Here is a 27835-nt window from a genome sequence, read left to right as displayed (position 1 = left end):
CCTGCCAGACCCCTTTTCAAACAAAAGGTGCCCTTGGCGTAACAAGCTGAATGTATCCATATTTTTGATTCTCACTCGATTATTTATTTGGATGTATGAACGTGCAACAATATAATTTGCCTACAATAGATTGGGCCTGGTCTAAAAAGGCATTTGGGGAGACGAGACAAAATTTGATTTCTGGGTTTTTAAGTTCTAGGTTTTGTCGGCTGCCAAATTGGGAAATTTTGCACCGCTCTAAACTAGATGCAAGAACTAATTTTATTCATCAAGTAGAATAACAGAGTTATTGAAGGTCTTCTAGTCCAACCCCCTGCTCGGGCAGGAAACCCTATCCCATGTCAGACAAGTGGCTGTTCAGTCTCTTCTTGAAAAGCTCCAGTGATGGAGCACCCACAACTTCTGGAGGCAGGCTGTTCCACTGGTTAGTTGTTCTGTCAGGAGATTTCTCCTTAGTTCTAGAATCTAGGGGGTTGCTTCTCTCCTTAATTAGTTTGGAGAACAGTTTGACCCCCACTCGTATTTGTAGGAGCCCCTCAAATATTGGAAGACTGCTGTGCTGTTGGTCTTCGTCCTTCTCTTCAGTAGACCCGACACCCGGGGGGAGCCACTGATGGGAACTGCTTTCAAATCTCCCTTCCCACTTTGGCAGGGACAAAAATGGGCGTCCTTCCGATAGGCAGGAAGAGGCGCAGCAAGCTCCAGCTATCCCAATTCCATCTGCTTTTTGACTTTTGAGGGGCTTAAGCACTTTGGCCGTTCTGGGCCCTCCCTAAGAATAACATCTTTGAAAATTATGAATCAATGAATTTTAAAACGATTCTTAAACATATTCCAGAGAGTCCTAAAAACTATGTTTCACGTCTATCAATACGTTTGTGTTTGGGCAGAGAAGGACCCCTCCCCTCTTCCAGACTTTCAGAAATAAAAAGCCTGGCGGCGATTTACGGACTTGACTTAGCGCCTCGCTCGGAGGTTCCAACGCGGCGGGTTGATCCGCTTCTGAACGGCCAGGTCCAAACCCCCGGATCTACGCCGATCGGACTGGTTACGAAAACGACCCCCTCCCCTAATGTCGCCGGGTCCCCGGCAGCGTCGATTCGGGGAGGGGGGGCTCCGGGCCAGCGCTTCGGCCTGGGGCTTCGAGGGTCCCCGGGGAAGGCAAGCCGAGGCCGGGGGGGTTGCCGGTCCTGGCGCGCGGGGGCGCTGGCGGGGGCTGGGCGCGCTCTGGCCTTCCTCCTCCTCCTCCTCCTCCTCCTCCTCCTCGCGGCCAGCCGGGGCGCGCTTCTGCTCTTGCTGCTGCGGCGGCGGCTGGGCGGGCGGGCGCGCCTTCCTCACGTGCTGGGGCGGGTCCGGCCGGCGGCGGCGGCTAAAAGGCGAGGGCGCGGGGCCCGGGCGAGCGCGTGGCGCGTCCTGCGGCCGGGTCATGTCGGGCGGCTCGGCCAAGAAGCGCGGCTCGGCGGCGGCGGAGGAGGCGGCGGAGGCGGCGCGGGGGATGCTGGCGGGCCCGCCGGGCAAGGGCTGCGCGGCGGCGGGCGACGGCGGCGGGGTGGCGCTGAAGCGCAACATCACCCTGCTGAACGGCGTGGCCATCATCGTGGGCACCATCATCGGCTCGGGCATCTTCGTGACGCCCACCGGGGTGCTGAAGGAGGCCGGCTCGCCCGGGCTGGCGCTGGTCATCTGGGCGGCCTGCGGCGCCTTCTCCATCGCCGGCGCGCTCTGCTACGCCGAGCTGGGCACCACCATCTCCAAGTCGGGCGGCGACTACGCCTACATGCTGGAGGTCTACGGCTCGCTGCCCGCCTTCCTGAAGCTCTGGATCGAGCTGCTCATCATCCGGCCCTCCTCGCAGTACATCGTGGCCTTCGTCTTCGCCACCTACCTGCTCAAGCCGCTCTTCCCCACCTGCCCGGTGCCGCTCGGCTCCGCCAAGCTGGTCGCCTGCCTCTGCGTGCGTGAGTAGCCCCGAGCGCGGGCGGAGGGCCGACTTAGACCCCGGCCGGGCCGCCAGCCCTCCGGCTCCCCTCCGGCGTGGGAGGCGGCGCTGCGGTCGGGCGCCGTCCCGCCCTGCCCGGGAAGGGGAGCCGCGGCGCGCCGGACTCGCGGGAGTCCGGAAGAGTTTCTCCGAGGCTCCTCCTGCCCTGCCGCCGCCCCCCCCCCCGCTCCGTTCCTGGTCCGGGCCAGGCGGGGCTCCGGCGCTAGCCGAGCGGCGAGTCTGCAAACGCCGATGTTCAGCGGCTTCGGAGCAGCTCCGGATCCAGGCAGGGAAGGCTCTTTGCTCGCCTCTCGCTGCCCAGGCTGCAGCGGAGCCTCGCTTGGGGAATCAGGCCCCCCCTCGCCCCCAGTTCGCCTTGCTATATTCCAACACCCCCTCCCTCCCTCCCTCCCCCCCGTGTGAAGGGTTTCCAGCAGTCGCCCCCCCAAACCCCAGCCGTCTGCTTGAGGCCCCCGCAGCCCCCACCAAACCCTCTTCTGCCTTTCTGGAAAGCCCCCCCCCCCAGTCCCTCGTTCCACAACGTAGTTCTGTCCCTTTTGCCGTCCTGGGTCCGGCTCTTCTGCGCTGCATGCGGCAGAAACTCGGAGTCAGCCAGATGGTGCTTCGTTGCAGATGGAGGGACCCCGGGCCCTCCTTGGCCAAAGCCTGGCTGGGCATTGCAACTGGAGGGGCCTTTTTGATTTTTCTCTTCCCAACCCCGAGGGCCATGTTGTCTCCGAGGGGTGGGGCTTTGGGATGGAAACCCCTCCCTCTGCAAAGCCCCACCCGCTGCTTGTCTTTCCTCCCCCGTACAAGGAGGGGCTGGAAGTTAGCTCGGCTGACTTTCTCCACGTGGGAGGGAAACCCTCCTTAGCCTGTCTTCAGGAAAGAAAGGATCCTGGGCTCCTCGTTGACTCCCTGCCCTCCTTAGTCTGCAGCTGCCACAGACACTGGGTGGGGGGACTTCCCTGGTGCAGGTCCTAGTGGAAAACTAGAATCTCTCTTTCCTTCCTTCTAAACTTCTCTGAATGCTTTGCATTTACTTGCGGAAACGGCAGTCACCAAGTTTGTTTGCAAATTCTGACAAGCTCCTTTGTGTCCATCTGGGCCTTGTTGCATTGTTTATTTTTGTTTGGTAGCAATTTCTCAGGGTTCCAGGCAGAAAAACCAGGCTGGGGGTGCTGGTCAGGAGATCCTTCCTTCCTTCCTTCCTTCCTTCCTTCCTTCCTTCCTTCCTTCCTTCCTTCCTTCCTTCCTTCCTTCCTTCCTTCCCTAAGTTTATATGCCAGCCATTCTTAGGACAGAAAGGGGCTAGCAAAAATCCACAGCTGTTTTGAAGAAGGATAGAAAACAAAATCTTAAGCATCCAAGAAGAACTGAATAGTTAAGTGCCAAAGCAGCATTTGGAAAACCTTTCTGTTTTCCCACAATTTTTACCAAATTATTGATAAACCCAAATTTGCATGTCTGGACACTCCTTTTCTATCTATGCCTGAAACCTGGTGCAGACGTGGCTGTGCGATTAAGTCACTTTTCCACCTCTGTCTCTCCCCCCCCCCCACTGTCTTGCCGGCAGGAGAGCTCTTAGAAGCACGGCACACTTGCACAATTCTCCTTGACGTAATAAAAGGGCAACTCCGGGGTGGGTGACAGTTCCAGAGAAGAAGTGAAAGCTTGGAAGGTCCTTTGAGTGGCAGCTTAGAGGAGAAGGCCTTCCCTTGATGCACAAACACATCTGGAGGGCACCGGGTTCAAGACGGACCGGTTTTCTTCCTTTGCTCACTCAACCGGCTGGTGGATTTCCGTCAGTTGGTCTCCGGGTGCTTCAGTCAGTGGAGGAGTGCCATAGTCTGTGATTGGGGCAGGGGAGGGTGGCCCAAGGCTCATCGGAAGACAGAGGGCTTGGCCTCAGAGTGGCATTGCCACCGTGCGTAGAAAGCTGGTTTCTTGGTTTGGTTTTAAAAGGATGGCAACCTCTCAGCTCTGGAAGAAAGTCTTGGTGGCGTCAAGGAAGGCTGTGTGTTATCAGAGTTGATGGTTCATCTTTTGCAAATGCCTCCCTGTGAAGAGGGAAAGAAACTTATCTGCTTGCCACAGGCCGGCTTCTCAAAGGATCGTCTTGTCTTCTTGGTTTGCCCTGCATGTTAACAGCCAGCCCTGTGAGGTAGTCCAGATGAGGAGAATATACCGTGATTACCATTATGGTAAGCTGGTAGCGCAATCCTGCAAATCCTGGTAGCGCAATCCTGCAAATTGAATGACTGAACTGCCTTTATTGTTAAAGTACAAAGTGCTGCCTTTATGTTCACCGTGCAGCAAATTAGGGAGGGTCCCTTCTGAAGTGCTTCCCACGCCCCTTTTCCTTCTGCCAGCTGAGGTGCCTTTTGCAGGATGCTCAACCGGCTTGGTGCTTTTCCTTCCCTCTCCCACTACTTCCCACTAACCGGCATTGTGGTTTAGGTTGGAAAAAAAGGTCAGAAAGAAGACCCCTTGTTGAATGAAGCCCTGCCTGATTCAGCAGGGCGTCCCCAGGGGGCTCCTTGGCGGGCTACCCGAAGGGGTCCCTTGGCTAGAGAGAGCTCCAAGGGGCAGACCGCCTTCTCTTATGCCTGCCCACTGTCTGCAAAACAGGCTGGCCGCGTGACCGTAGTGGAGAAGTTGTGCGGGTTTCATTGCAAGAATTGAAGGCTCTTGTGTGATCAGAGCTGGGCTTAGTCCTGCAGTGGCACCACGTGCTGCTAAGTGCCCACGTGGGGACTCTGCTGTGCTCATTTATTTCAGGAATGCATAGCTGCGGCACCTCAGAGATTAAAACCAAGTGGAAACAATAGTGCACAAAGGGTGGCGATATGCCACGTGGCGCCAGGTTGGTGCAGCTGCTGCTGCTTCCTTGTGGCGGCAACTGTTTTGGTTTCAGGGGCTGCCGTCGTTTTCCACCTGGCTGCTTGGGAAGGGAGGTGGGCAGGAGGAAGGCCTCTCTGCATGCGAGACTGGGGAGGGGGGGCATCATGTGCCGTTGCTCAGCAACCACATGGGCTCCCACCTTGCTGCTAGGTTATGACAGAATCCGTGGCAGCCGCGCTGGCGTTGCCCAGCAACTGCACACATGACGTCTGGGTTGTTGGTGTTCCTTTATTTTTGCTGATCGGTTTAGCCGCAGATTTGCAAGGATGGCCCTGGAGATTATTGGCTGGCCTCTGCCCGGCATGGCTGGGCTGGTTTCTTGCCTGTTGGGCCCACCAGGCTTTATTTCCGGGACGAGTTGGGCTCCTGGGCAGCTAGTTGCTGAACCAGCCGCAGTGGGAGGGAATTTTGAAGCAGACTTTTAGCAGTGTGCACTTAAAATTGTTTGTTTACCTGGTGTCTCAGTAAAGAGTCTTTTTAATTATCTTTAAAAAATGCAGTTATCTGTGTTGGAATTGGACCCACTGAGTTGTGCAAGGCCTTGTTGCTTGCTCTCCCGGTGCAAAATGGAAAACATGACAAGTTGTGTAAGCAAAAGTGCCACCTTCTATGGTCCTCACTAACCCCCCCCTTTCTTTCCTGCTCAATGCTTCTGCTGGCCAGGTTTGGTTCCCTGTTACTCAGCTGATGGGAAAAGTAACCCTGATCCCTCCTGGTTGGCTTGCTGAGAACATGTTCTTGGGTGCCTCGGTTGTCCTGGAGGTTTTCTTCTTCCACCCTGATTGGGCAACGGTAAAAGATGGGCAGCTTCTGAAACCTGGGAAACCCTTTTGAAGTTCCCGGCACTGGAGGGGAATCCGTGGACCGCAACGTGGCCTCTACCACCCTCTGTCCCGCGGGCGAGTGTGAATCACAAGTGTGTGGGCAAGACCTGCAAGATCAGGCAGATTTTCTGGAGAAAGAGAGGCACCCAGCCAAGAGTGCCAGGGACTGCAGGGATTGTAGAAGGAACCTTACAGAGAGAGATGGTGTTTTAATCTCCTGGCATCTCCGTCTTTGGGGTGGGTTGGCTCATCCCCATCTTTCTTTGTTTTTACAGCCGTGCAATCTGTGGTGCGGTTGTTTTTTCCTGACTGTGCGAGAACTCAACTCACAGCTTGTCTGGCCATTCCTTGGCCAGGAGCAGGACAAAAATACATCAGATCCAAAAACCTGAAGGGTGGGGGGAGCTGCAAGTCTGTCTGAAGAGCCTCCACTCGCCGCATTTCATCTGTGACTAGATGCTTCTTGATGACGGATCTTTAGACTTCCCAGAAATAATTGTGCCCATATTGTACCTCCCACAATTGACAGCCAGGACAACTTGGATGGATGGATGGTTGTTTCACCCCAAAAGCAGGAGTCGTCATCGTTCTTCACAACTTCTGTGCCTGTTATTTCTCCAGGCACTGGTTGGGCTTATGTGAATTGAAGATCATTCGATCACAATGGACCAACTTTGTACAACTGCTAAATCACAGCCTGAAAACCCAGCGGTTGGCACTGACCCAGCAGGTCAAACCAAACCAAAAATATGTACTTTGTAAAGCAGGCCAGAATTGCAATGGTGCACCTGATGCACTGTTAAGATTACACAACCTGCAAGGTTTGACTGTCAACCTTGGTTACACTTCCCTGTGGAAATATATTCCCTCTGGTCAGGCTACGGTTCTGTCGTAATGGAGGATCAATTGAGTGAATAGGCAAATGCCGTCGGAGGAAGGCAACTTGTTCTATACGTTGAACAAATCCAAGAGTATTGAAGGACGGTTTAGCCATTCCTGCAAAGGAACTTTAAAACACAACTCTACAAAAAGCGGGTTAAAGTTGCCAAAGTTGGACACGCCCTGGCGTAAGGGGATAGATCAGGGGTAGGCAACCTTGGCTCTTTTATGACTCGTGGACTTCAACTCCTAGAATTCCTGAGCCGGCACAGCTGGCTCAGGAATTCTGGGAGTTGAAGTCCACGAGTCATAAAAGAGCCAAGATGCCTACCGCTGGGATAGATGAATTCAGAACTGGAAATAATTCAGTTGCAGGTAATGAGAAGATTTTGCACTTCCCTCCAGCACCTGTTTTTCTCTGCTTGGCATCTCTGATGCGTTTTAATCCAGTTAATATCCTGGGTGTGTTTCCAGCCTGGCAAGTATTTTCTTTCATTTCTTTGAAGCAAAAACCTGGGATTTGGGTTAAGGCCTGGGGATGATCTTGGACAAGGCTTGGATTTAAATAGGCCACCTGCAACAAGATGCCGGCCGCTTGCCAGCCAAATGGCGGGGTCGATCCTTGATCGGTTCTTTGCGAGCAGGATAGTTTGTGTCGTCCAAGCCAAAAAACACGGTTCAGTTCAGTTTCTTCCTCCCGTTCCAATTTACTTTTTGTTTTATAACCCACCCCCCCCCCCTCATTCTGGAGTGACTGGCCGTCTTGGATTATGATGATTTAGAAATTGGGTCACCAGCCCATCGAGACAAAAGGCCTATTTACAGGGATGAAACAGGCAAACTGGTTTGGGGGCAGCTGAAGGGGAGGACTCTCACCAGCTTGGGGCTGTCCTTGCCAACCCTTTGATCTCTGTTGGGGTACATTCTTGACCCATCCGCGATGGCGAGATCCTTTGGTAAGCTCAGCCCAGGCAACGTCTTGAAAGAGGAGGAAGGGTGCCTGGTTCAACCCTGTCCAAGAAATGCCTTTTTCCTTCTGCTTCTGAAGTTTGCCTGAAAACGTTAAATTCAAATGTTGAAATGACTTTCCATGATTTATGGATTTTTGAAGAAGAAAAAGCATTTGAGGCTGGCAAGAGACGCTTGTGGGTTGTTTCCCTCTTTTTGCTGCTGGGGGGTTTGAAGAGATGACTGGAGCTTTGTTGTTGACATTCATTCTAAATCCCCCCTCCCCTTTAACACATGGTCTAAGCACCATATTTGTTCTCCTCTTGATAGTGGTTATCTTTCCCTTCCAGAGGCCAGTCTACTGATTGTGTAGACCTTCTTCCCCATACAGTCAGAAGGTAAAACGCAAAGAATGGCCAGCCGCTGGGTGGGGAGGGGTGGTAAATAAAGAGAAATCCCCTCTCCTTGCCAATGTGGCCCCTCCACCCCAGCAGAGTGGGTGCTCCAATTCTCTTTGATTCTCTCAGCGATCATCCCTTGCTTACTCCACCAAGGAGGCTCTTGTTGAGTGTGTCAGTGACAACTGGGAGCTGAAGGCCGTTGTCCTTCATGTATTCCATCACTTGAGAGCAAGAATTATTTGGCTTTCCAGATGTTGAGAGCCACAGCTCCCAACAGCCCCAGCCTGGAGAATGACACACTTTGCACATGTTCTTTTATGGGTGTTGGAATCTGTACTTTGGGGCATTCATAGTTCCAGTTGTCTCGTCGTGGTGCTCCCTTGAACCCTCTTGAGATAATGCAGGATGATCTCCATGTTTGCAGAGCCAAAGGGCTGAGACAGGCTTTAATCCGGGGGGGGGGGGGGTTGGCGGTGTCCTGGAAAGACTAAGCCCCTTGGCTGAACATCCAGTGGACAGTCAGCCCTGTTGAAACCAAGAGTTTCTCGGGTGCAGTCGTGCTGTTACTCAAACCGGTTTGGGCTCTTGTGGACTCAAAGGATTAGGTCTCCTTCTTGCAAATCTGAGTCTGTACATACCTTAGGAAGAGCGCGCTAGAGAAATGGCTGCGCTCTCCCAGCTAAGAAAGTAGAGAGCTACAGGAACTAGCAGTGGGCCTCTCTGCTCATTGCAGAAGCAGAGTGACCCCTGCCTGGGATTATATTTAGCGCCACAACAGCCCTGGTCCTTGTGACGTTTCCTGTTTCCTCCTTAGGAGAGGACCTTCTCGGCTTCTGCCACTTTTGGCCGGCAGCCCAAAGACTGTAAACACAGGGTGGGGAGGGGGAAACCGCCAAGGTGCCTCAGTGGAGCAGGCGCGGGTGATGCAACGGCTGCCCCTGTTGCTTGACCCGGGAGGAGAAGGGGGCGGAAGCTGAGTCATCTATTCAGAAGAAGAGGAAGTATCACTCCCATTTTCTCCATCCACCTTAGTGATCAGTGCGAATTGCATCAGAAAAGTCTTTTCAAGAATGTACGCGAGCTGACAAAAGGGCTTGTTGGAGTTTATCCTTGTCTGTGGTTCATCCCGGGTGCTTAGCGTGGAGAGTGCTCAGTGTCGAGCACAGAACACTGGCGCACAACTGTTTTGGAACAGCAGGAGAGAAAGTCCAGTTTATTTAAAAAGCAAATAAATCAATAGGGGTGATCGGGTCCCTTGGCCCAAGCCTTAAAAGGCTGCGTTAGAGATATAATCAAGGGTGGTAGATCACCCTTGAGGACACAGAGGGCAGACTAGGACATCTGGGGCAGAAGTGTGGAATTAGGCTGTCCGCTCAAAGGCAGAAGCTCGCAAAAGTTAATCTTGGGCAGAGAAGATGCTACTGGACTCTGACTGATTTTCTTCCACGTGCATGCACACAATACACAAAAGGATGCAATCTGTCAAGTTGTAGTTGTGCAGTGCTCTCTGAGCTTGGCGTCTGGCTTGCAGACGTTTCACTTCCCTGCTAGGTAACATCACCGGTGCTGTTGAATGTGGGGTTTGTTCCCCTTTTATCCACAGTGTCTTGCCCCCTGCCTGCATTGGTGGGCTGCAGGTTTCTTTGATTATTGTTTTCTGCCTGCGTGTTTGTTTAGTGTTTAACCTGGGGCGTGCCTGGCTGAGGAATTCTGGGAGTTGAAGTCCACAAGTCATAAAAAGGCCAACTTTGAAGACCCCTGACTTAGGGTGTTTTCAGAGGGTTTGGTTGCTTTGTATACTACCACGATCCCACGTAGCTCCTTCCTGTATTTATGAATTATGAGAAGCTGCTAAATACATGGAAAATAATCCTATTAAACTGGTGGATTTACTTTGCATGAACTTTTGGCCCTCCACTCCTGGGCTACGCTGTTTTTGAAAAGAAAAATGCCTGCAGATTTACTTACGGCTCTTTCTGGCGTGTTTCTCTCCAGTCCTGCTGACAGCGGTCAACTGCTACAGCGTGAAGGCTGCTACTCGTGTGCAAGACGCCTTTGCGGCCGCCAAGCTCCTGGCCCTCACCTTGATCATCATCCTTGGCTTCGTGCAGCTGGGGAAGGGTACGTGTCTCCTCCTCTCCTGCTTTGCAAAGGGTGGGAGGGCGGGCAGGAGCCAGTCCAGGGCTGGGAGTCAGATAAATGCTGCCCACACCCTGGCCGAACTGAAAAAAATAAAAAAAATGCTTCATGAAAATCAAAGCATCGTGCCTTTGAGCAGAAACATACAGGTAAGTCCTCAACTTCCAACTGTTGGTTTAGTGGCCGTATGAAAAAAGGGATTTATGATCATTTTTCACATTGCCGCATCCCCACGGTCATGTGATCAGAATTCAGACACTGGGCAACTGGCATGTACAGTACTTGGGACGGTTGCAGTGTCCCTTTTGTGACCGTCGGGGAAGCCAGATTCACTTAACAACCGTGTCACTCACCTAACAGCAGTGACTCGCTTAACCACCGTGGCAAGAAAGGTTGTAAAATGGGGCAAAACACACAACCGTCTCGTTTAACAACAGAAACTTTGGGATCCGTTGTGATCGTAAATCCAGGCCTGCCTCTAGTTCTATTTTCTGCTTATTTATTTGTCAGATTCAGAGACTGCCCATCTCACGAGAGCAACTTGTATAAAAATACACACATATGCCTAGAAAAACCTTCTGGGAGGAGCACCGGCTCAGGGTTGTAGTTGTGACTCAACAAATGCCTCGGCCCTGGGACCGGCTCGGTGCTTGTGTCGAGAAGCAGCAGCCGCTCATGCTGGAAGGAATAGCTAGCATTCTTGGTTTGTAGCCCGGCTGCTTCCCCTGTCCACTTCTATAAACACGTGGGACATCGGCCGCTCTGTCAAATAAAGCCTCCCTTGGGCAGTTCTGACTGAGGGCTATTGGGATGGGGGGCTCGTCCCAGTTTTGTGACGCTCCTTGTGTCAGACTTCCCTCCTAAAAGACCAGGTCAGGTCAAATACCTGGGAATTCTGTCTGGCCACTTTGGTGATGAAGGAGCTCAAAAATAATCCCCTTTGGCGACCTTCTGAGCATCAAAGTCAGTGAGGGGGAGGCAGTTTCACTTGACAAACGTGTTACTAACTTAACAACTGCAGTGATTCACTTAATAACTGTGGCAAGAACGGTCCCCAAACAGGGCAAAGCAGCAGTTTCGTAATCTTCCCTTAGGACATGCTTGAGAACATTTAAGACTTGTGGACGTCAACTCCCAGAATTCGCTGGCGGGCTGGGGAATTCTGGGAGTTGAAGTCCACAAGTCTTAAATTCCCAGGCTCGGACACCCCTGCTTTGGGATATCTGTAACTCCCTTTTTATCCGTGGCCCAGTTGCCTCCTTAACTCGATTCCTAATTCTGAGCAAGGACGATTTCAATTCTTGGCTTTACAATAGTGCCAGGGAAATGTTCTTCAGGACCTCGTTTTGCAATCCTATTTGTTAATCCCTCCTTTTTTCACCCCGGCCTAAGGCTATATTCTTTTTTATTCTCCTCTTTATTTAGACAAGACTTCTATCTTTCGGAGGAAATCTCCATTTTACAAATAACCTTCCATTAGATCCTGTTTTCTCCTGACCTGCGATACACATTCTGGCTGAGTTTCTGTCATTGTGCAACTGAATGAAGTCCTGACATGGAGGGGCAGTCTGCCCCCCACCCCGCCCCCCAACATTCCTGCTCAGTTTCCTTATCACCAAACCTCTTGTTTTGGACAGGTTTCCTTGTTTGAAGTCTAAAGTGACTCTACGTGTTTTGGGAGCCATTTTTTTAATAAATCCAACACAAGGTGTCATTTGAAAAACATTTCAGCGACTCTGGCTTTTCCCACTGCGTTGAAAGCCCAGTTCAATATTACATCCAGAGACACCGTTCCTCCGAAAGTTCAACTCTTCTAAGGGAAATCCCTTAGAATTATGGTTTCTCCATATGTCCGTTAAGGTCATCTCCTTTGCTCTCTACGTATAAGCTACCGGTGGGTCACAAAAATCAGCAGGAGTAGGCTAGTGCCTTTTCCAGTTAAGACATTTTAATGTTTTTAGGCATAAGCTTTCACGAGCTGCAGTTCACTTCATCCGATGCATTTAGACTTCCTTTTACTGTAGCTCTGGATGGATGGATGGATGAATAGATGGATGGGCAGAGGGGTGGCTGGGCGGGTGGATGGATATGGGACTATGTAAAAAAATGGAGCCGAGGTCTCTCAGGCTGGCACAGAGAGACATGGGAGAGCCAGATGGAGGTGGAGGAATTAAGATTTCTAGAGGAAGTCCGGAGGCCTTAGTCATTATTCTTTCTTTATATTTATTCTTTAAAGAATAAAGCTAACTTTGTTAATTGTGCTTCATGGGGAAGACCTCATGACACAAAACTCTTTGGAATGTCTTGCCATTGGCATAAATGACTCCTCGACCTATTTTTTTCGGGGGGCTTAGAGACAAGCAGATAAGGGGGATAGGAAATTTTGGGAAGAAAGAAAAGTTCCTTTTGTGGAGCAGAATTAAGGTGGAGCGAAACCCTTTAGAGCAATCTAAGGCAGGATTGTTTAACAAGAGAGGAATGCAGATCTCCTTGTCCTTGTAGAGAGTTGTTCCTTTCTCTCTTCCTCCCTCTCTCCCTTCCTTCCCTCCCTCCCTTTTTCTCCTCTTTCTACCTTGACTGCTGTTTTGCATGGCCTCCGGAAGACCCTGCATGCAGTTTCCTTTCTCACAACCCAACTCAGCCCTGGAGAATTTAGGACAAGGTCTCCTTGGGTCAAGCTCAGCCTTAGGAGTTAGTCCACCTGGAGTTTTTCGAGTAAGACAGAAGTGCTTTACCACAAGGTTCTCCAAACGTAGCAACTTTAAGACTTCAACTCCCAGAATTCTCCAGCCAGCATGTGGACTTCAACTCCCAGAATTGGCTGGCTGGCTGGGAATCCTGGGCGTTGAAGTCCACAAGTCTCAAAATGGCCAGGTTTAGAGATTATTATTATTATTTTATTAAACTATATGCCGCCCTTCTCCCTAAGGACTCAGGGTGGCGCACAGTAAAAATTAAAAACATAAAATAGAAAATTTAAAAAAGAATTAAACAATAAATACAATAATTATATGACAATTTAAAAACCAGTAAAAAGCTAATTAAAACTGTAGTCAGTCCAGGCCCGCTTGTTGGAACAACCACGTCTTCAGGTCACGGCGGAAGGACCGAAGGTCAGGAGTCATCCGCAGCTCTGGGGGCAATTCATTCCAGAGGGTCGGCACACCCACAGAGAAGGCTCTCCCCCTGGGGGTCGCCAGCCGGCATTGCCTGGCCGACGGCACCCTGAGGAGGCCGACTGTGGGAGCGAACCGGGCGATGGGAGGTTGACAATGGCAGCAGGTGGTCTCGCAAGTACCCCGGGCCTAAGCCATGTAGGGCTTTCAAGGTTATAACCAGCACCTTGAATCGCACCCAGAGGGCAACTGGAAGCCAATGCAGCTCATGCAGGAGTGGTGTAACATGGGAGTACCGAGATACTCCCATAAGCACCCGCGCAGCTGCATTCTGCACCAGTTGAAGCCTCCGGGTGCTCTTCAAGGGCAGCCCCATGTAAAGAGCATTGCAGTAATCCAAATGAGAAGTGATGAGGGCGTGGGTAACCGTTCATAGGGCATCTCGGTCCAAAAAGGGGCGCAACTGGCGCACTAGGTGAACCTGTGCGAAGGCCCCCCTGGTCACGGCCGTTAGATGATCATCCAAGTTAAGCCGTGAATCCAGGAGGACACCCAAGTTGCGAGCCCTTTCTGAGGGGGGCAATACCTCCCCCCCATCAAAAGAGAAGGAACTTGTTGGACAGTACGAGATGCCGATATCCACAGCCACTCGGTCTTGGAGGGGTTGAGCCTGTTCCTTCCCATCCAGACCTGCACCGCCTCCAGGCACCAGGACATCACGTCAAGGGCATCACTGGGTTGGCTCGGGGTGGAGATGAACAACTGGGTATCATCCGCATATTGGTGATACCTCACCCCGAAGCCATGGATGATCTCACCCAGCGGCTTCATGTAGATGTTACAGGAGTGGGGAGAGAACCGACCCCTGAAGCACCCCACAAGTGAGGGGCTTTGGGGTAGATCTCTGTCCCCCTGCCAATACAAACTGTGAACGGCCCGAGAGGTAAAACCGTGCCTCCCACTCCCAACCCCTTGAGCCGTCGCAGCAGGATACCATGGTCGATGGTATCAAAAGCCGATGAGAGGTCAAGTAGGACCAGGACAGAGGAACAGCCCTGTCCCGGGCCCGCCAGAGATCATCCACCAGTGCGACCAATGCCGTTTCCGTGCTGTAGCCGGGTCTGAAACCGGACTGGTATGGGTCCAGATAGTCCGCTTCATCCAGGAATTGCGGGAGCTGACGCACCACCACACTCGACAACCTTCGCTACAAAGCGAAGGTTGGAGACAGGACGGTAGTTATTCAATGAGGCCGGGTCCAGGGCAGGCTTCTTGAGGAGGGGCCTCACCACCGCATCTTTCAAGGCGGAGGGGAAGACACCCTCTGTCAAAGAAGCGTTGATCACTGCCTGGAGCCAGCCCCGTCACCTCCCGGGCGGCTGAAACCAGCCAGGAGGGACATGGGTCCAATAAACAAGTGGTAGCACTCAGTTTACGCATGATCCTGTCCACATCATCCAGAGTCACAGGGTGAAACTCACCCCAAATGGTATAATCAAGGCCTGCCCTCTCCACTCTGCCGGACTCTGCCCAGTCGGAGTCCAAGCAAGTCCGGATCTGAGTGATTTTGTCCTGCACATACTGCACAAATTCCTCAGCCCTACCCTGCAAGGGGTCATCCCTCGGACCCTGGTTAAACAGGGAGTGGGTCACTCTAAAGAGGGCGGCTGGGCGGTTATCTACAGACGCAATGAGAGCGGAAAAGTAAACACGCTTTGCCGCTTCCATCGCCACTAGGTAATACTTAAGATAAGTTCTTAGCTGTGTTCGGTCAGATTTGGATCTGCTGGACCTCCAACAGCTCTCTGGGTGTCCTTTCCGGCGCTTCATCTCTTGGAGCCCCTCGGTAAACCAGGGGGCCACCCGGGGTCTGTGCGGGGTCAGAGGCCGCAAAGGCACAACTCGATCCAAGGCTCCGGCAGCCGCCCTCTCCCAGGCTTCGACTAGGGCCTTGGCAGAGTCGGCAAGGGAAGCAGGAAGTGTCCCAAGCTCCATCTGGAACCTCTTGGGGTCCGTCAGGCGCCTGGGGCGGAACCACCCGCTTTATAGTTTCTTCTGGGAATTTGTTCCCCAATTATCAGTCTGGTCTACGGCCTTGAGGGCTCCTTGAGTCTCTCATCCAAACTCTGTAATTTGCGTAAATTTGAGGGAACGGCAGTTGAAGTCCACACATATTAAGAGTTGCCAAATTTGGAAAAAAAAGAACCCACTGTGATTTCCATAATCCCCAGGCTGCAGCCTTAGGATGCCGGCTCTGGGGGACAAAGCCGCTTGTTTAAATGCTTCTTGATCTGCCAGGGGCTGTTTTGGGGCGGTTTTCTTTTGTATACCAGATTGAAGCAACTTTGTAAAGCCAAAAGACGATATGCAAATGGATAAATGACTCAGAATGGAGCTTTGTGGGAAAGCAGGAAGACAGGCATTTGCATCCAGGATTTGACTCGGACAAAGACACCCCCAAGCCCCCCCCCCCAATCCAGCCCTGCTTTTAGTTTGCTCACTGCTTCTGTGTGGCTGTCGCAACCCCCCTGTTGCACCCCCTCAGCCCTCAGCCGCACATTGCAGGGTGAAATCCCCCCTCTCTCTTCCTGAACAGATGCAAAGGTCACGTGAGGATACTGCAGAGTTGCTGAACTGTTTTTCCTTCCCAGAAAGAGAATTATTATTATTATTTTTTCCTGTCTGCCTTCATGCCAGAACTTACGCTCCAGTAGACAGTTTGTCTTCCGCTGGAGACGAATTCTCTGTTGCACATGCAAATCCAATTTAGAGGAGGGACGCTGTGCAGTTTAGCTCCTCGTCTCCCTCCTCCCCCCTTAAAATGGTCTGCTTGGAGAAGCCACCGTAGAACAGCGCAAGCGGTTTAAACCGTTGGAAGTGGTTTTCAAGGAGATCCCAGAAGACTCGTGTAGAGTCTGTTGGCAGGAATAACGGATCTGCGCGAAACCATCTGCGGGCGACTCTTTAGGCTCCAAGTTGCAGGAAAAGAATTGTCTAATTCACTTGGCGTCTTGAGCGGAAGGTAAAGGTAATTGAAATGCTAAAGGCTTGCTTACTCGGTTACATGTATTTGGCTACAGGGCCAGGCCTGCCCTCCCATCACCCCGTTCGCTTCTCCTCTCTGGGAAAAGGCGCAGCCAGAGGGGAGGGAGTTCCTAGCCAAAAAGGGGACTGCAGGGGCCCGAAGCACTGCATGGAGCGCCGGAGGGCGATTTAGCTGGCGCCAATCTTGCAAATGAGGAAGAGCCTTGGCAGTTTGTCTACGGAGCTTCCTTCTCAGTCATGCAGGTCGTGGTTGTCCAAAGGCGCTTTTTTCCCCCCAAAGGCCACTGGACTTTCTTGGGGTTTTTTTCCCTTGAAAACGTTTCGCTTCTCATCCAAGAAGCTTCTTCAGTTCTATCTTCCATTCCTCTGCAATTGGAACTGAAGAAGTTTCTTGGATGAGAAGCGAAACGTTTTCACGAAAAAAACCCTAAGAAAGTCCAGTTACCTTTTGGGGGGGGGGAAACCACCTTTGGGACCTTTGCCTCATCGTCCCCCGCCCAAATCTTGGAGCTTTCTCAGGGATGTTTTTCATGGCTGCCGGGTAGAAAAAAACCAGGCTCTTGACAGCCTCAAAGCCTGGCTGATTTTATGCTCCACAAGGTCACAGTGGGATTGTTTTCCCTCTGCACCTCTCCCCTTCCCAGTCCCCCCCCCCACTTCCTTCTCTGCCTCCAAGGCCAAGCCTGCATTTCTTCCCAGCTGAGTCTCAAAAGTCGTCTTGGCAGGCCAGGACCACGAGACAAGCCGGGCCGTCGCCTGCATTGATTTAACAAACCCAGCCGAGGTGGTGTAAACTGCTGGCACTGGTTGCCCTGGGCAGTGGCAAAAGGGGACTGGGGCAGCCGTGGGGAAGGCGAGCCTCCCTCCCTCCCTCCCTCCCTCCCTCCCTCTCGGGCAAAGACCAAGAGCTCCTGTGCTGGGTGGGGCAGCCCCACCTTATCCGTGGGAATCCAGGCAGCAGCGGCCACAGTGCCCGGGAGCCTTTCCCAAACTTGTGCAAGTCCTGCAAGCTTTCAAGCTGGCTGAAGGATTTGTGGTTAGCCCAGCAGAGAGGGAGGCACTTTGTACTTGTGGTCCTGGCCTCGGCAACGGGAATAAGAAGGCCCCATGGTGTCTGTCAGCCGACTTTGCCTGCCACACCTTTTCTGTAGGGAAGTGCGTGGGGAAATTAGTTTATTGCCCCACAAACAGAGAGAGCCCCGTCTTGCATTCCCTGCCGTTACATGAATAGGGTGTGCCGGGCCATCTGGACAGCAGGGAGAAATTCTGGGGAAAAGGCAAGAGGTGCAACCTGGGCAGCGTCTGCCGATGGGACCAGGAAAGGATCATCTTGACTCCTTGAGTGGTGGTGATGGACCAGCCCAGATGTTCTCGGTCACTATGGGTTCATCTCCCACCAGCCTCCAACTTGTGGAGTTGTAATCCCCAATGTCTAAGGGGGGGGGGGCTAGGTTGCTTATCCTGCTGTGTTCCCTTTCACACCAACAGCCTCTTTGCCTTCTGGGAGGGCAGCTCCTCCCTCCTGGGAATCCAGACTACATTCCACCCCAGGTTCAGACCAAGCCTTTGGACCTTCCCTGGTTGTCTTTCATCTGGCAGGTTCCCTCAACTGCTCTTGTGGCTCCCTCCATGCCGACGTCAGTCATCTCCCTTAATAGCCTCTTTCTGATGACTTATACAGATGCAATCTAAAAATGAGTCTCCCAGGCATGAAATGGGGCAGCAGCGCTATTTCTGATCTCTTCCTCCTCTCCCTAAATGCCTCCATATTCTCATTAAAAGGGCCTGTTGCCACTGGCTGCAGTTTTGCCCACTTAAGGGTTGCAAGCAGGACGGAGCTTGTCAAATCTGGTTTGGTTAATTTTAGAGAAGAGTAGAGTCAACGAGGCAGTTACCCTCCTGGCCTGTTTGGGTACGAGTTGTGGAGTTCCCAGAGTGCTTCTGGATGTCTGGTTGAGTCTATTAGTGGAAGGCTGGGGAGACCAAGCAGGCACATAAACAAAGAAGGCCATTTTGGACAAGAGGTATTGTCCGCTAAGACCATGTCTTCTTAGCAACTTCTAGCCTCTTCTGGGCTCAGCAACTATGACGGGGCCAAAATAACCGTAACGAGGACAGGATTTCTAAATTTCAACAAGGGCTGGGAGATGTGATGGATGACTTCATGGCGCCTTGGATTGGGATCGTCATCTGGGATCTACAGATGATTTGGTGGAGATGGCCCTGTGCTGCTGCTCTCGGGGACTAACCTGTCCAAAGTTCCCACAATCACTTGATCTCGGAGACTGACAGCATCTTCTGTCTGGGAGACATGACGCCCTCCCACAACTCTCCTTGGCTTCTACTGGCACGTGGGCGCAAGGAGGGATGGGGCCCAGGACGGCTTTCCGGTCTCGGATAATGAAGTGGAGATGTTGGTTGGTTCTGCAGTTGTCCTCTTTTTCTTCTGCTCTTCAGCTGGCTGGCCAGCCTGGATCAGAGAGTGCCAGCCTGGTGGTGAATGGGAGAAAGCTCCCTTGATGGGGGGAGGGTCCCCCTTCATTTCTTTCATCTTTCTGCCCTTCCGTGAATTAATGGAATGCAGAGTTTTGAAAAGGACAAAGAGTTGAGCTCCCTCCCCACCTGAGGGCTCCTTCCTTGGAGGAGGAGGGCCAGGCAATAAACCCCTCCCCCAACTAGGACAAGTGCACGGCCTTAAGATCAAAAGACATAAAATCCTGCTTCTGCCAAAGGCTCCTTGCAAGTAAAATAAACGCTGCAAGAATCTTGAAAGAGCCTTCAAAAAACACCGGGCCTTTGTAAGCCCAGCTTCCCCTTCCCGAGTTTTCCTGGGCTGCTTCCGCTGTTTTTGATCTCAGATATTGGGTGAGGGGCTGCTGCTGATGCACAGGCAGGCAAGAGGACTCCAAGGAAAACATATCCCGGGTTTGCTTTGAGTCCCCTAGGGTGCGATGCTAAGAACCGGTTGGTGTCTCTTTCTGCAACCAACCAGCGAGCAATTAGATGCTCCTCATTTCTGCATGGTTTCGTTCCCCATTGTGTCTTATGGAATTCCAAAGGTCCAGTTACCTATTTTAAATCTTACTCTTAGCTGTGCATATGAAAATGGCCGTTCTAGGGCTTATGAGCAGGTAGTCTGTTGGAGAGAACGTTTTCTCCCATTCCAGTTAAGCAGAACCTGAGCGTCCTGTCCCCAGGGCAACTGTAACACCTTTTGGCTCCCTTTGTTTGACACCCTCCGCCTTCTCACCCCGCTTGCAGCAGGGGAAAGGACCTACCACTGACTCACCTTCCTTCACTCCCACAGGTGATGTCCACAACCTCAGCCCTGAGTATTCCTTTGATGGCACCAACACAAAGGTCGGCAACATTGTTCTGGCCTTGTACAGCGGCCTCTTTGCCTACGGAGGATGGTGAGTTGTGGGCCAGGTGACGTTGTCCTTGTGTTTGCACCTCTGTGTTCATCAAGGACAAGGAGTCCCAGGGCGAGGAGAGCTTGTGATCTTCAGATCTTCTGATCTGGGGAGCCCTGTTGTTTTGTGTGTGTGAGAGAGAAAGAGTTTTCCTAGGTTACCACATTGTTCTCATTATTCTACAAAGTCAGGAGGACCTTTCCCCCCCCATCCCAACTCTGTATTGTAAACTTAAGAACCATTTTTCTTTCCTCCCTGTCTTTCAAACTGCAGGAATTACTTGAATTTTGTCACAGAAGAGATGATTAACCCTTATAGGTAAGAGTTTCCAAAACCCGATTTTGCATTGCTTTCTCTCTACTGTTGGCGGGAAGATGGCCTCTGCCGACTTTCTGGCTATTGTGACTGCAGAAGCAACAGGAAGAGCTGCAAACGTTCAGAGACGTTCCTAGCCCTGCTTGTGAAACGGCCTTTTCCCCCCGTCTCCTTCCAGAAATCTCCCCCTGGCCATCATCATTTCGTTGCCCATTGTCACCTTGGTCTACGTGCTGACCAACCTGGCTTACTTCACCACCTTGACCGTCAACGAGATGCTGGCGTCAGAAGCCGTTGCCGTGGTAAAATGCAATAGCCGACATTTAGAGTTCCGTTTTTCCCTGTTGGGTGGCAGATCAAGTTTCGTTCGTGTGCCCCCCCCGCCCCCGCCCCCCCCCCCCCGGCCGTTCGCTTAGGCTTCCAGGCGTTTTCTAGGTGAAACGTTTGACCTCCTGTCTTCCTATTTGCCGATAGGATTTTGGAAATTACCACCTGGGCGTCATGTCTTGGATCATCCCCGTGTTTGTGGGCTTGTCCTGCTTTGGCTCCGTCAACGGCTCCCTTTTCACTTCGTCCCGGTAAGTTTCTGCTGTAAAATGAGAATAAAACCCTCTCTCCAGAAATGGAAGCTGATCTTAATGCCTATTTTGCCCTGCAGTATAAAATTCTGGAAAACTTGCGGTTGGATGGATGGAGAGATAGACAGGCAGATATCTAATCCCCTCCTCACACCAAAGTATGGGAGGTGGATTGCAATACATGCTTACATTTTACAAATAAACCTATTTTGCGGCCCCTGATCTGCTGCTCTTTAAAAGAAGCGTGAAGACCAAGCTCTTCTCCAGGCCTTTGACGAGGGGTTGTGAGACCTTCCCCCCTCCCCCTCCAGCCTCTGCTCTTTGCCGTCTTTGATTTCTCTTCCTTTTGATGGGTCTTATTGTAATGTCCTTACTTTGACTGTTGAGAGCTGCCCAGAGTTGTCGGGAGCCAGGCAGCGTGCAGTAAGTAAATGAACAATAACCTTTCATTGGTGGCTCCTTCTGCGTGCAGGACTGGCCTGACTAGCTCAGCTGCTCAGTCCAAGAAATTTGCCTCTTGCTCAGAAGAAGTAGAGCCCCCCCCCACATCCCCACCCCCTTATTGACAGTCTTCCTAAACAAACCACATCAAGTAGGATTGGCCTGACTCCCCACCCACCCACTCCCGACAAGCCTTGTAAGCAACACAAGGCAACTTCCAACATCCCCCGAGAGCCTCAAAATTCATCTAAATTAAAATTTTAATTTAATCTCTTTTAGGCTTTTCTTCGTAGGTGCTCGGGAAGGCCACCTGCCTTCTGTTCTGTCCATGATCCACCCCCGGCTACTCACCCCCGTGCCCTCCCTTGTCTTCACGGTAAGGATGCTTACACGAGGGTAGAGATTCCTTTGGCGGGGGGGGAGTGTGTGTGTGTTTGTATTTGTGTCTGTGTGTATAGGGGAAAATCCCATCTCAGTGCTTTTGCGTTAAAACTAGTTGCCCGATTCAGTAACTTTGGTAAGCATCTTGTCCTGAACAATAACTGCACACCTGCTGAGTTGTGTGGAGTTCTGTGAGTTTTGGAAGCCTGCAAACTGGTGCTGTTTTGAGGGTGCGAAAGCTGCTCCATAATTTCTGGGCCCTTCTCCTTCCCTTGATGGGTGCAAGCAAACCAACCACACATCATATTTTGAATGCAACCATCTCATGTTCTCCTTGGTGCACATCAGTTCTCTGGGGGTCCACCTGTTCTCCAAAGCGCCCGAAGGTAGGGCAAGAAGCAACGGATGGAAACTAATCAAAGGATTAGAAGCAACCTAGAACTAAGGAGAAACTTCCTGACAGTGAGAACAATTAACCAGTGGAACGACTTGCCTCCAGACGTTGTGGGTGCTCCATCACTGGAGGCTTTTAAGAAGAGGCTGGACAGCCACTTGTCTGGAATGGAACAGGGTTTCCTGCTTGAACATTGGACTAGAAGACCTCCAAGGTCCCTTCCAACTCTTGTTATTCCTGCCCCTGTATGGGGCTCTGGTGTTCGTCTTTCTGTTTTTGTGCTCCATTCCGAGGTCAGAACCACAGACCTCACTCCGATGGCCAATATCCACTGTTTGCAACAGTCCCATCCCCACATTTGCTGAGTCTCTGAACTTTGGACAAGGCGAGTGTTGGTTGAAGTGCAGGTTCTCTGAAGCAGTTTTCTCCCAGCTCCCATGTGGCACTGATTTTTCTCCTCGCCCCTTCCCCTCCCCTGACCACCTCTAGTGCATCATGACTTTGTTCTACGCCTTCTCCAATGACATCTTCTCCGTGATCAACTTCTTCAGCTTCTTCAACTGGCTCTGTGTGGCCCTGGCCATCATCGGCATGATGTGGCTCCGTTACAAGAAACCGGAGCTGGAGAGGCCCATCAAGGTGAGCTTAGCTGACGTTGAAAAGGGAGATTCTGCGACTGATTCTACAAGTGACCGGGTTAAAGGGCTGTGGCGGGATCCAGATTTTCAGTCCCGGAGCTGGTTCAGGTCTGAGGATCCGTGGGACCGGTTGCGTCTCTAGACACAAGTCTGGTGGGTTTTTGGATTGAAGGGCTCTTGAGTTGTTCCCTTCCTGCTTCCAACGTTCTTGGCCTTCCTTGTGTTCTCACCTGCAGGTTAATATCTTGTTGCCCATTTTCTTCATCCTTGCGTGCAACTTCCTTATTGTCGTCTCCTTCTGGATGACCCCGAAAGAGTGTGCCATCGGCTTCGCCATCATCTTCAGCGGAGTCCCAGTTTACCTGGTTGGGGTCTGGTGGAAACAGAAACCTAAGTGGCTTCTGCAAAGCATCTGTGAGTACGAGTTGCGTCGGTTTGCAGGAGCTGTTTTGAGTGGAAGAACCGCACGCGGGACCCTCATCCACGCAGCAGAGACGGGGTAGCCTTTCCACTGAGTTTGAATCTCTCTTTTGGTGCCACCAGAAGATGAAGAATGGCTGGAGAAGGCTATGTTGGATCTTCAGCCATCACGCCTGGACAGCGCTGCCCGACTTTTAGATACCTGGAAGCAGGGAGGGGCAGGGCAGGATGGGACATGACTGGGAGGGGCACCAGCCACTTCCCCCGGCCAAGCTGTGTGGGCGTCCACACCCTGGTGTCTCTGGAGAGGAGCAGCCAGGCGTGCTTGGACTCGGCAGAGCTGATGCCAAACTCAGTCTGCAGGTTTTAGGGTCACCTTGATGGTAACAGTGGGAACGGAAGCTGGGATGGAGAATAGAGCGGTGGAGGGCCTAGATGGAAATTTTGCCAGGATTTTAATTGGAATCTTCTGGTCCTGCTGCCTGGAGTAATTTCCCAAACCCTCCCCCCCCCGTTTTTTTTTTTTTGCTCTACCCACAAGGGACCAGTCAGTGTAACCAAAACTAGTTTTCTAGGCATTTACAAAGAATCCCCACCCCACCCCAGGATTCCTGGGTGCAGAAGTCCTCCTCAAGTTGTTGTTTGGCACATGACAAAAGGAAATGCTTAAATCCAAACAGGGACACTACTTGCACAATTCATTTGTTTAGAACAACTTTTAAATTCTGTTTTATAAACTGTCGTGCTTCCATCCTCTTTGGGGGGGGGAGAACAACCGATAGAGGTGGTGCAATTTTTCTAGTGGCATAAACGTCTTTCTTTGTGTTATGGATGACCAATTTAGGCATGGCGGTGACCTCAAAAGCTCCTTCTGGTCATGTAAGCTTCCTCCGTTTCGTTTCTCACCAACAGATTCCACCACAGTCCTGTTCCAGAAGGTGATGGAAGTGGTTCCTCAAGAGTCTTAAGAAGGAGGCGAAACCATCCATCTTTAGTTTAAGCCAACGCACAACATTTTTTTTGAAACTTACGTAAGTCTGATTCTTCCCTGGAAAAAATGGAAACTGCAGAGACAGCCCGGAGACCTCTGCCCACCTCTGGTCCTCCTGAGGCCTTCTCCAACTCAGATCCTGGCAGTTGAGAAGGTGCTGGAGGCGAAGACGATCCCAGGTGCAAATTTCAAAATTGGGAAGAGGAGGTCACTTAGAACAGAAGAGAGGCCTCCAGCCAAATCGAGAAAATGGGGAAGCCCACAAGGATGTTTTGTTTACATGCTCAACTAGGGACTTTATTTAGTTTCTCCACCAGCTGTCTCAATATTGGCAGAAAAAAGAGGAAAAAAATGCAGGCAGCGGATGAGGTCCAGCAATGTAGTGTTCTTCAAAAGACGCCTGCCAACACTGAACACTCCTTGCCAATAAAGGGGGCCCTGCTGAAGAAGGCAACCCCACAAACTGACAGCGCCCCCCACCTCAGCTCTTCTCATTCTCACTGGACTAAGTGGTTCTGACATGAGTATTTTTAAAAATTGTTTATTTTTTTTTAGTGACATCGTTTTTTTTAAGCTTTCTTCTCCTTAGGACTCCGATTTCCCGTAAGGGGTTTTGTACAGCTTTAATTGGCATCCTGACGAATTCCCCCGTTTGGGGCAGGTTGAAATTTCTAGACACTCCTCAAAGTATGATAGAGCAGAACTTCTCTATTTGGGCCACTTTAAGCCGTACGGACTTCAACTCCCAGAATTCCTGGCTGGGGAATCCTGGCAATTGAAGTCCATGCAGCTTAAAGTGCCCCACGTTGAGAAAAACTGCTCTAAAGCAACTGAATTTGCCAGTTGGGGGAAAGACCTTGACGCTGGAAAGTTTACTTACTTGGCGTCCCCGTTTGAACCCTCATTTCTTACCAGCATTCAGTGGTTCTACAAAACAGGTTCCATTTTTGTTTTCTCGCTGTGCAGAATGCCATTCATTGCAGCACCATAAATGTATTCTTAAGAATGGGACTAGAAGTGACTATTCTGTGCAGTGGACGACATGGGAAGCTTAAGATAGAGGAGGCTACCAAGTGGGAACAAGCAGAACACCAGTGTTCTGTGCGTGTCTGTGTGTCAGTTTGTTTATGCACGTGTGTCTAGTTTGTGGCACTTTCCTTGATGCGTAGCTGTACTCTGAAACATGCAGCTAGACTTTGGCCTAGCAAGCGAGAGGATGGGCTTCTGAGTTTTAGGGCAAAGAATTGAAACCAGCACTCGTGTGATTTATTGTCCGTTACTGCTCTCTCATGGGTGGGATGCTTTGACTCCTGGGATCTGTTTTTCTTTCTCTTCCATTCTTGGGGAATGTCTGGTCTGGAAAGTTTGGTTTCTCTGGAGCAGGGGTGGTCAACCTTGGCAACTTTAAAACCTGTGGAATTCAGCTCTCAGAATGCCTAGATCCCAGATGTGTGGACTTCAATTCCCAGAATTCCCTAGCCAGCCATTGAAGTTGAAGTCCACACATCTGGGAGGCCAGAAGAGTTGAAGTCCACACATCTGGGAGGCCAGATATCTTGGCAGCTGAAGTCCACAAGTCTTAAAAGTAGCCAAGATTGGACACCCCTGATTTGGACTTGAGCCATGAAAACTTTCGGCCAGCATGAGAGCAGAAACCCGAGTGGACAGCACCTCCGTGGAATAAAACATATGCATTCAAAGTTTCCGTTGTAAAACAGGATGCAAGGAGTGGGTTTTCCTTTGTTTTGCTTGCAAGATGCTAACCTGTGCACTTCTGCATTGTTTTCTTCACGGAGTTGTGTACATTGTGGTTATCGAAACACGGAAACAGGCAAAATAATTTGGCTGAAGTCAAGTGGGGGAGAATAGTTGAGAGTAGCCCATCTGTCAGTTGCGATGCCAACAGATGCAGAGTCTAAAAACCCAGACGCCACAATGTCGAACATCAGGGCGGGGGCCTCTTTAACTTTGTCTGCCAGGGTTTCTAGAGTCCTCTGTGCAGCTGTTCCAAATACACGTCCCCTCTGTTGTCTGTTGCAAAATGATTTTTCTGCCTTTATTTCTTAACGTTAAGGAAATGGGCCGCCACCGTATTTACAATTTCCAGATAGCATGGCGGTTCAGAAATGCTGAACTCATCGTGGGGGTTATATTTTACGAAGAGGGACAATTCTACCGTTCTGCAGCACATCTGGTGAGGCTGGGTCCCCTTACTGTTAACTGCTCTTTTGACCTGTGGACAGTATGGCACCCAGATCTCCTGTCCTCCAGATGTGTTGCATTGCAACATCCATTGTCTCCTGCCCACCCAACTCACACATTTTACAGTGAGCCACGTAGCCGTTTCTCATCCAAATTGTGCACCTGCTATGGGAAACACCCCACCCCCACCCCTGGCTTTGAACATTATTCCACCCACCAATTTAGTATGCTAGGCGTTTTTTTAGAAGGAAAAAAAATGTCCAGAAGGGCAGAAATGGGAAGCAGAGCCCCACAGGTGAGAACTACAAAGAACAGTTGCAGTTCAGAGATTTCCCATTCATCTTCTTCCCCCAGGACCTGCCATTCTGCTTCATCCCACTCATTTCCACTGCTTTCCTCTTGAGAATATTTGGCATTCTCTAGGTATTTACAAAGCACACTCAGGTTTTGTGGAGCCTTGTAGAATTGCTTTTGTGTTTCCCTCACCCCGTTCCTTTTGTTCTTAGTTGCGCCTTATTGTTTTTGGACTTCTGCAAAGTTTTGGCTTCAGTTGCGCTCACCGTTGCCGGTTGAGCAGAGAGGTCAAACCTGGCCGGGGGCGGTTTGGTAAAAGAAACCAGCCGGCCAAACTGAGAATGGCTTCGCCATGCTTTTCCTTTGAGCCACGTGGTCCAGTTCTGCACCCCCTTTATCCGCTTGGTGCGTCTGCCCGGTTGACTTTCTAGTTGCTTGATGTGAAGCGCACCTTAAGAAAAGGCTAAGGATCCAACTCAATGGGAGCCCAGCTAAGTTCATTAGCGTTGGGCCCAAAATCCATCACTGGTCTTCTGAAACCGCAGGACCCCAATGACCGAGGAGAAAGCTCTCCAGCTGTTTCCTGAAGAAAGGTGATGTTTCTTCAACTAGAGCAGAAGTGCCCAAGCTTGGCAACTCTTAACACCTGTGGGCATTGGCTGGCTGGGGAATTCTGGGAGTTGAAGTCCACAAGTCTTAAAAGTTGCCAAGCTTGGACACCCCTGAACTATAGAGTGGGATGGCCATCTAGGTAACCTGGCAAAGTCCTTTGGGACCTCTTAAGAGTTGTCTTCTTGATGGACCCAGAATGACTACAAGCCTGGGAGCCCCTTTCAAGCTCAAAGACTTACGTGCTCGTGCAGATGGCTGGTCATGCTCCAAATAATTCTGTGGAGCAGTCAGCAGGCAGTGGTGCTTTTTGGAAGAATGCAAAAATCCAGGATTTGTGGCGTTCCAGACCCAGGTTTTCTAAGCCATTTGCTTGAAAAGTTCATGCAGGTGTCCCTCTTCTTAGCTTGTGCCTCTGTCCTTAATCACTTTTCTTTTTAATCCCTTGGAAGCAGATTAATTGCACAACGTTTGTACAGGCAACAGGGTTGTTACCTTTATAACTACTGAGTGAAATCTGACTCCTTAGAAATCTATATTTTCTTTTAATATAGTTTTTTTATAAAATAAAAAGAAATAACAAAGTCTTTAAGCTAAGGAAAAGAACATAATTTTAAAAAAACTTTTTGTTACATTTGGAAAATAAATATTTTTACTAATTTAATTATTGTGCTATATTTTAAATGAGTATCAGTATAGAAAGTGCAGCTCTATTATCTAATAATATTTGCATTTGTCCATATAGAGTTGGTCCAAGAGTTCTGTTGCTTTTTTATGAGTTCTGTAGTAAAAAGAGTCAATTCTGCCTTGTAAAAAGATGTGTGATACAGTCCAGCCTGTCTTTTTTACTGTGTTTCCCCCCCCCACTCCCCCCGCCCAGCCTTTTGGATTTGTTTACTGTTCATTATAAACCATGGCTATTCCA

General features: G+C 50.8%; 1 protein-coding gene across 1 annotated transcript; it reads left to right on the top strand.

Moving 5' to 3' along the window:
* The first annotated feature begins 1300 nt into the window (after positions 1-1300).
* Positions 1301-27835, top strand: SLC7A5 (solute carrier family 7 member 5). The gene is made up of 10 exons (XM_083370205.1): positions 1301-1958; positions 9930-10055; positions 19542-19647; positions 19921-19965; positions 20141-20264; positions 20437-20540; positions 21261-21357; positions 22246-22395; positions 22631-22808; positions 23727-27835. The coding sequence occupies exons 1-10, from the start codon at positions 1427-1429 to the stop codon at positions 23780-23782; spliced, it is 1518 nt and encodes a 505-aa protein (XP_083226331.1). The 5' UTR covers positions 1301-1426; the 3' UTR covers positions 23783-27835.

Source organism: Vipera ursinii (assembly GCF_947247035.1).
Source record: "Vipera ursinii genome assembly, chromosome: 10".
Classification (NCBI taxonomy): domain Eukaryota; kingdom Metazoa; phylum Chordata; class Lepidosauria; order Squamata; family Viperidae; genus Vipera; species Vipera ursinii.
The sequence above is the reverse complement of the archived record's forward strand: the minus strand, read 5'-3'. Positions and strand labels throughout refer to the sequence as shown.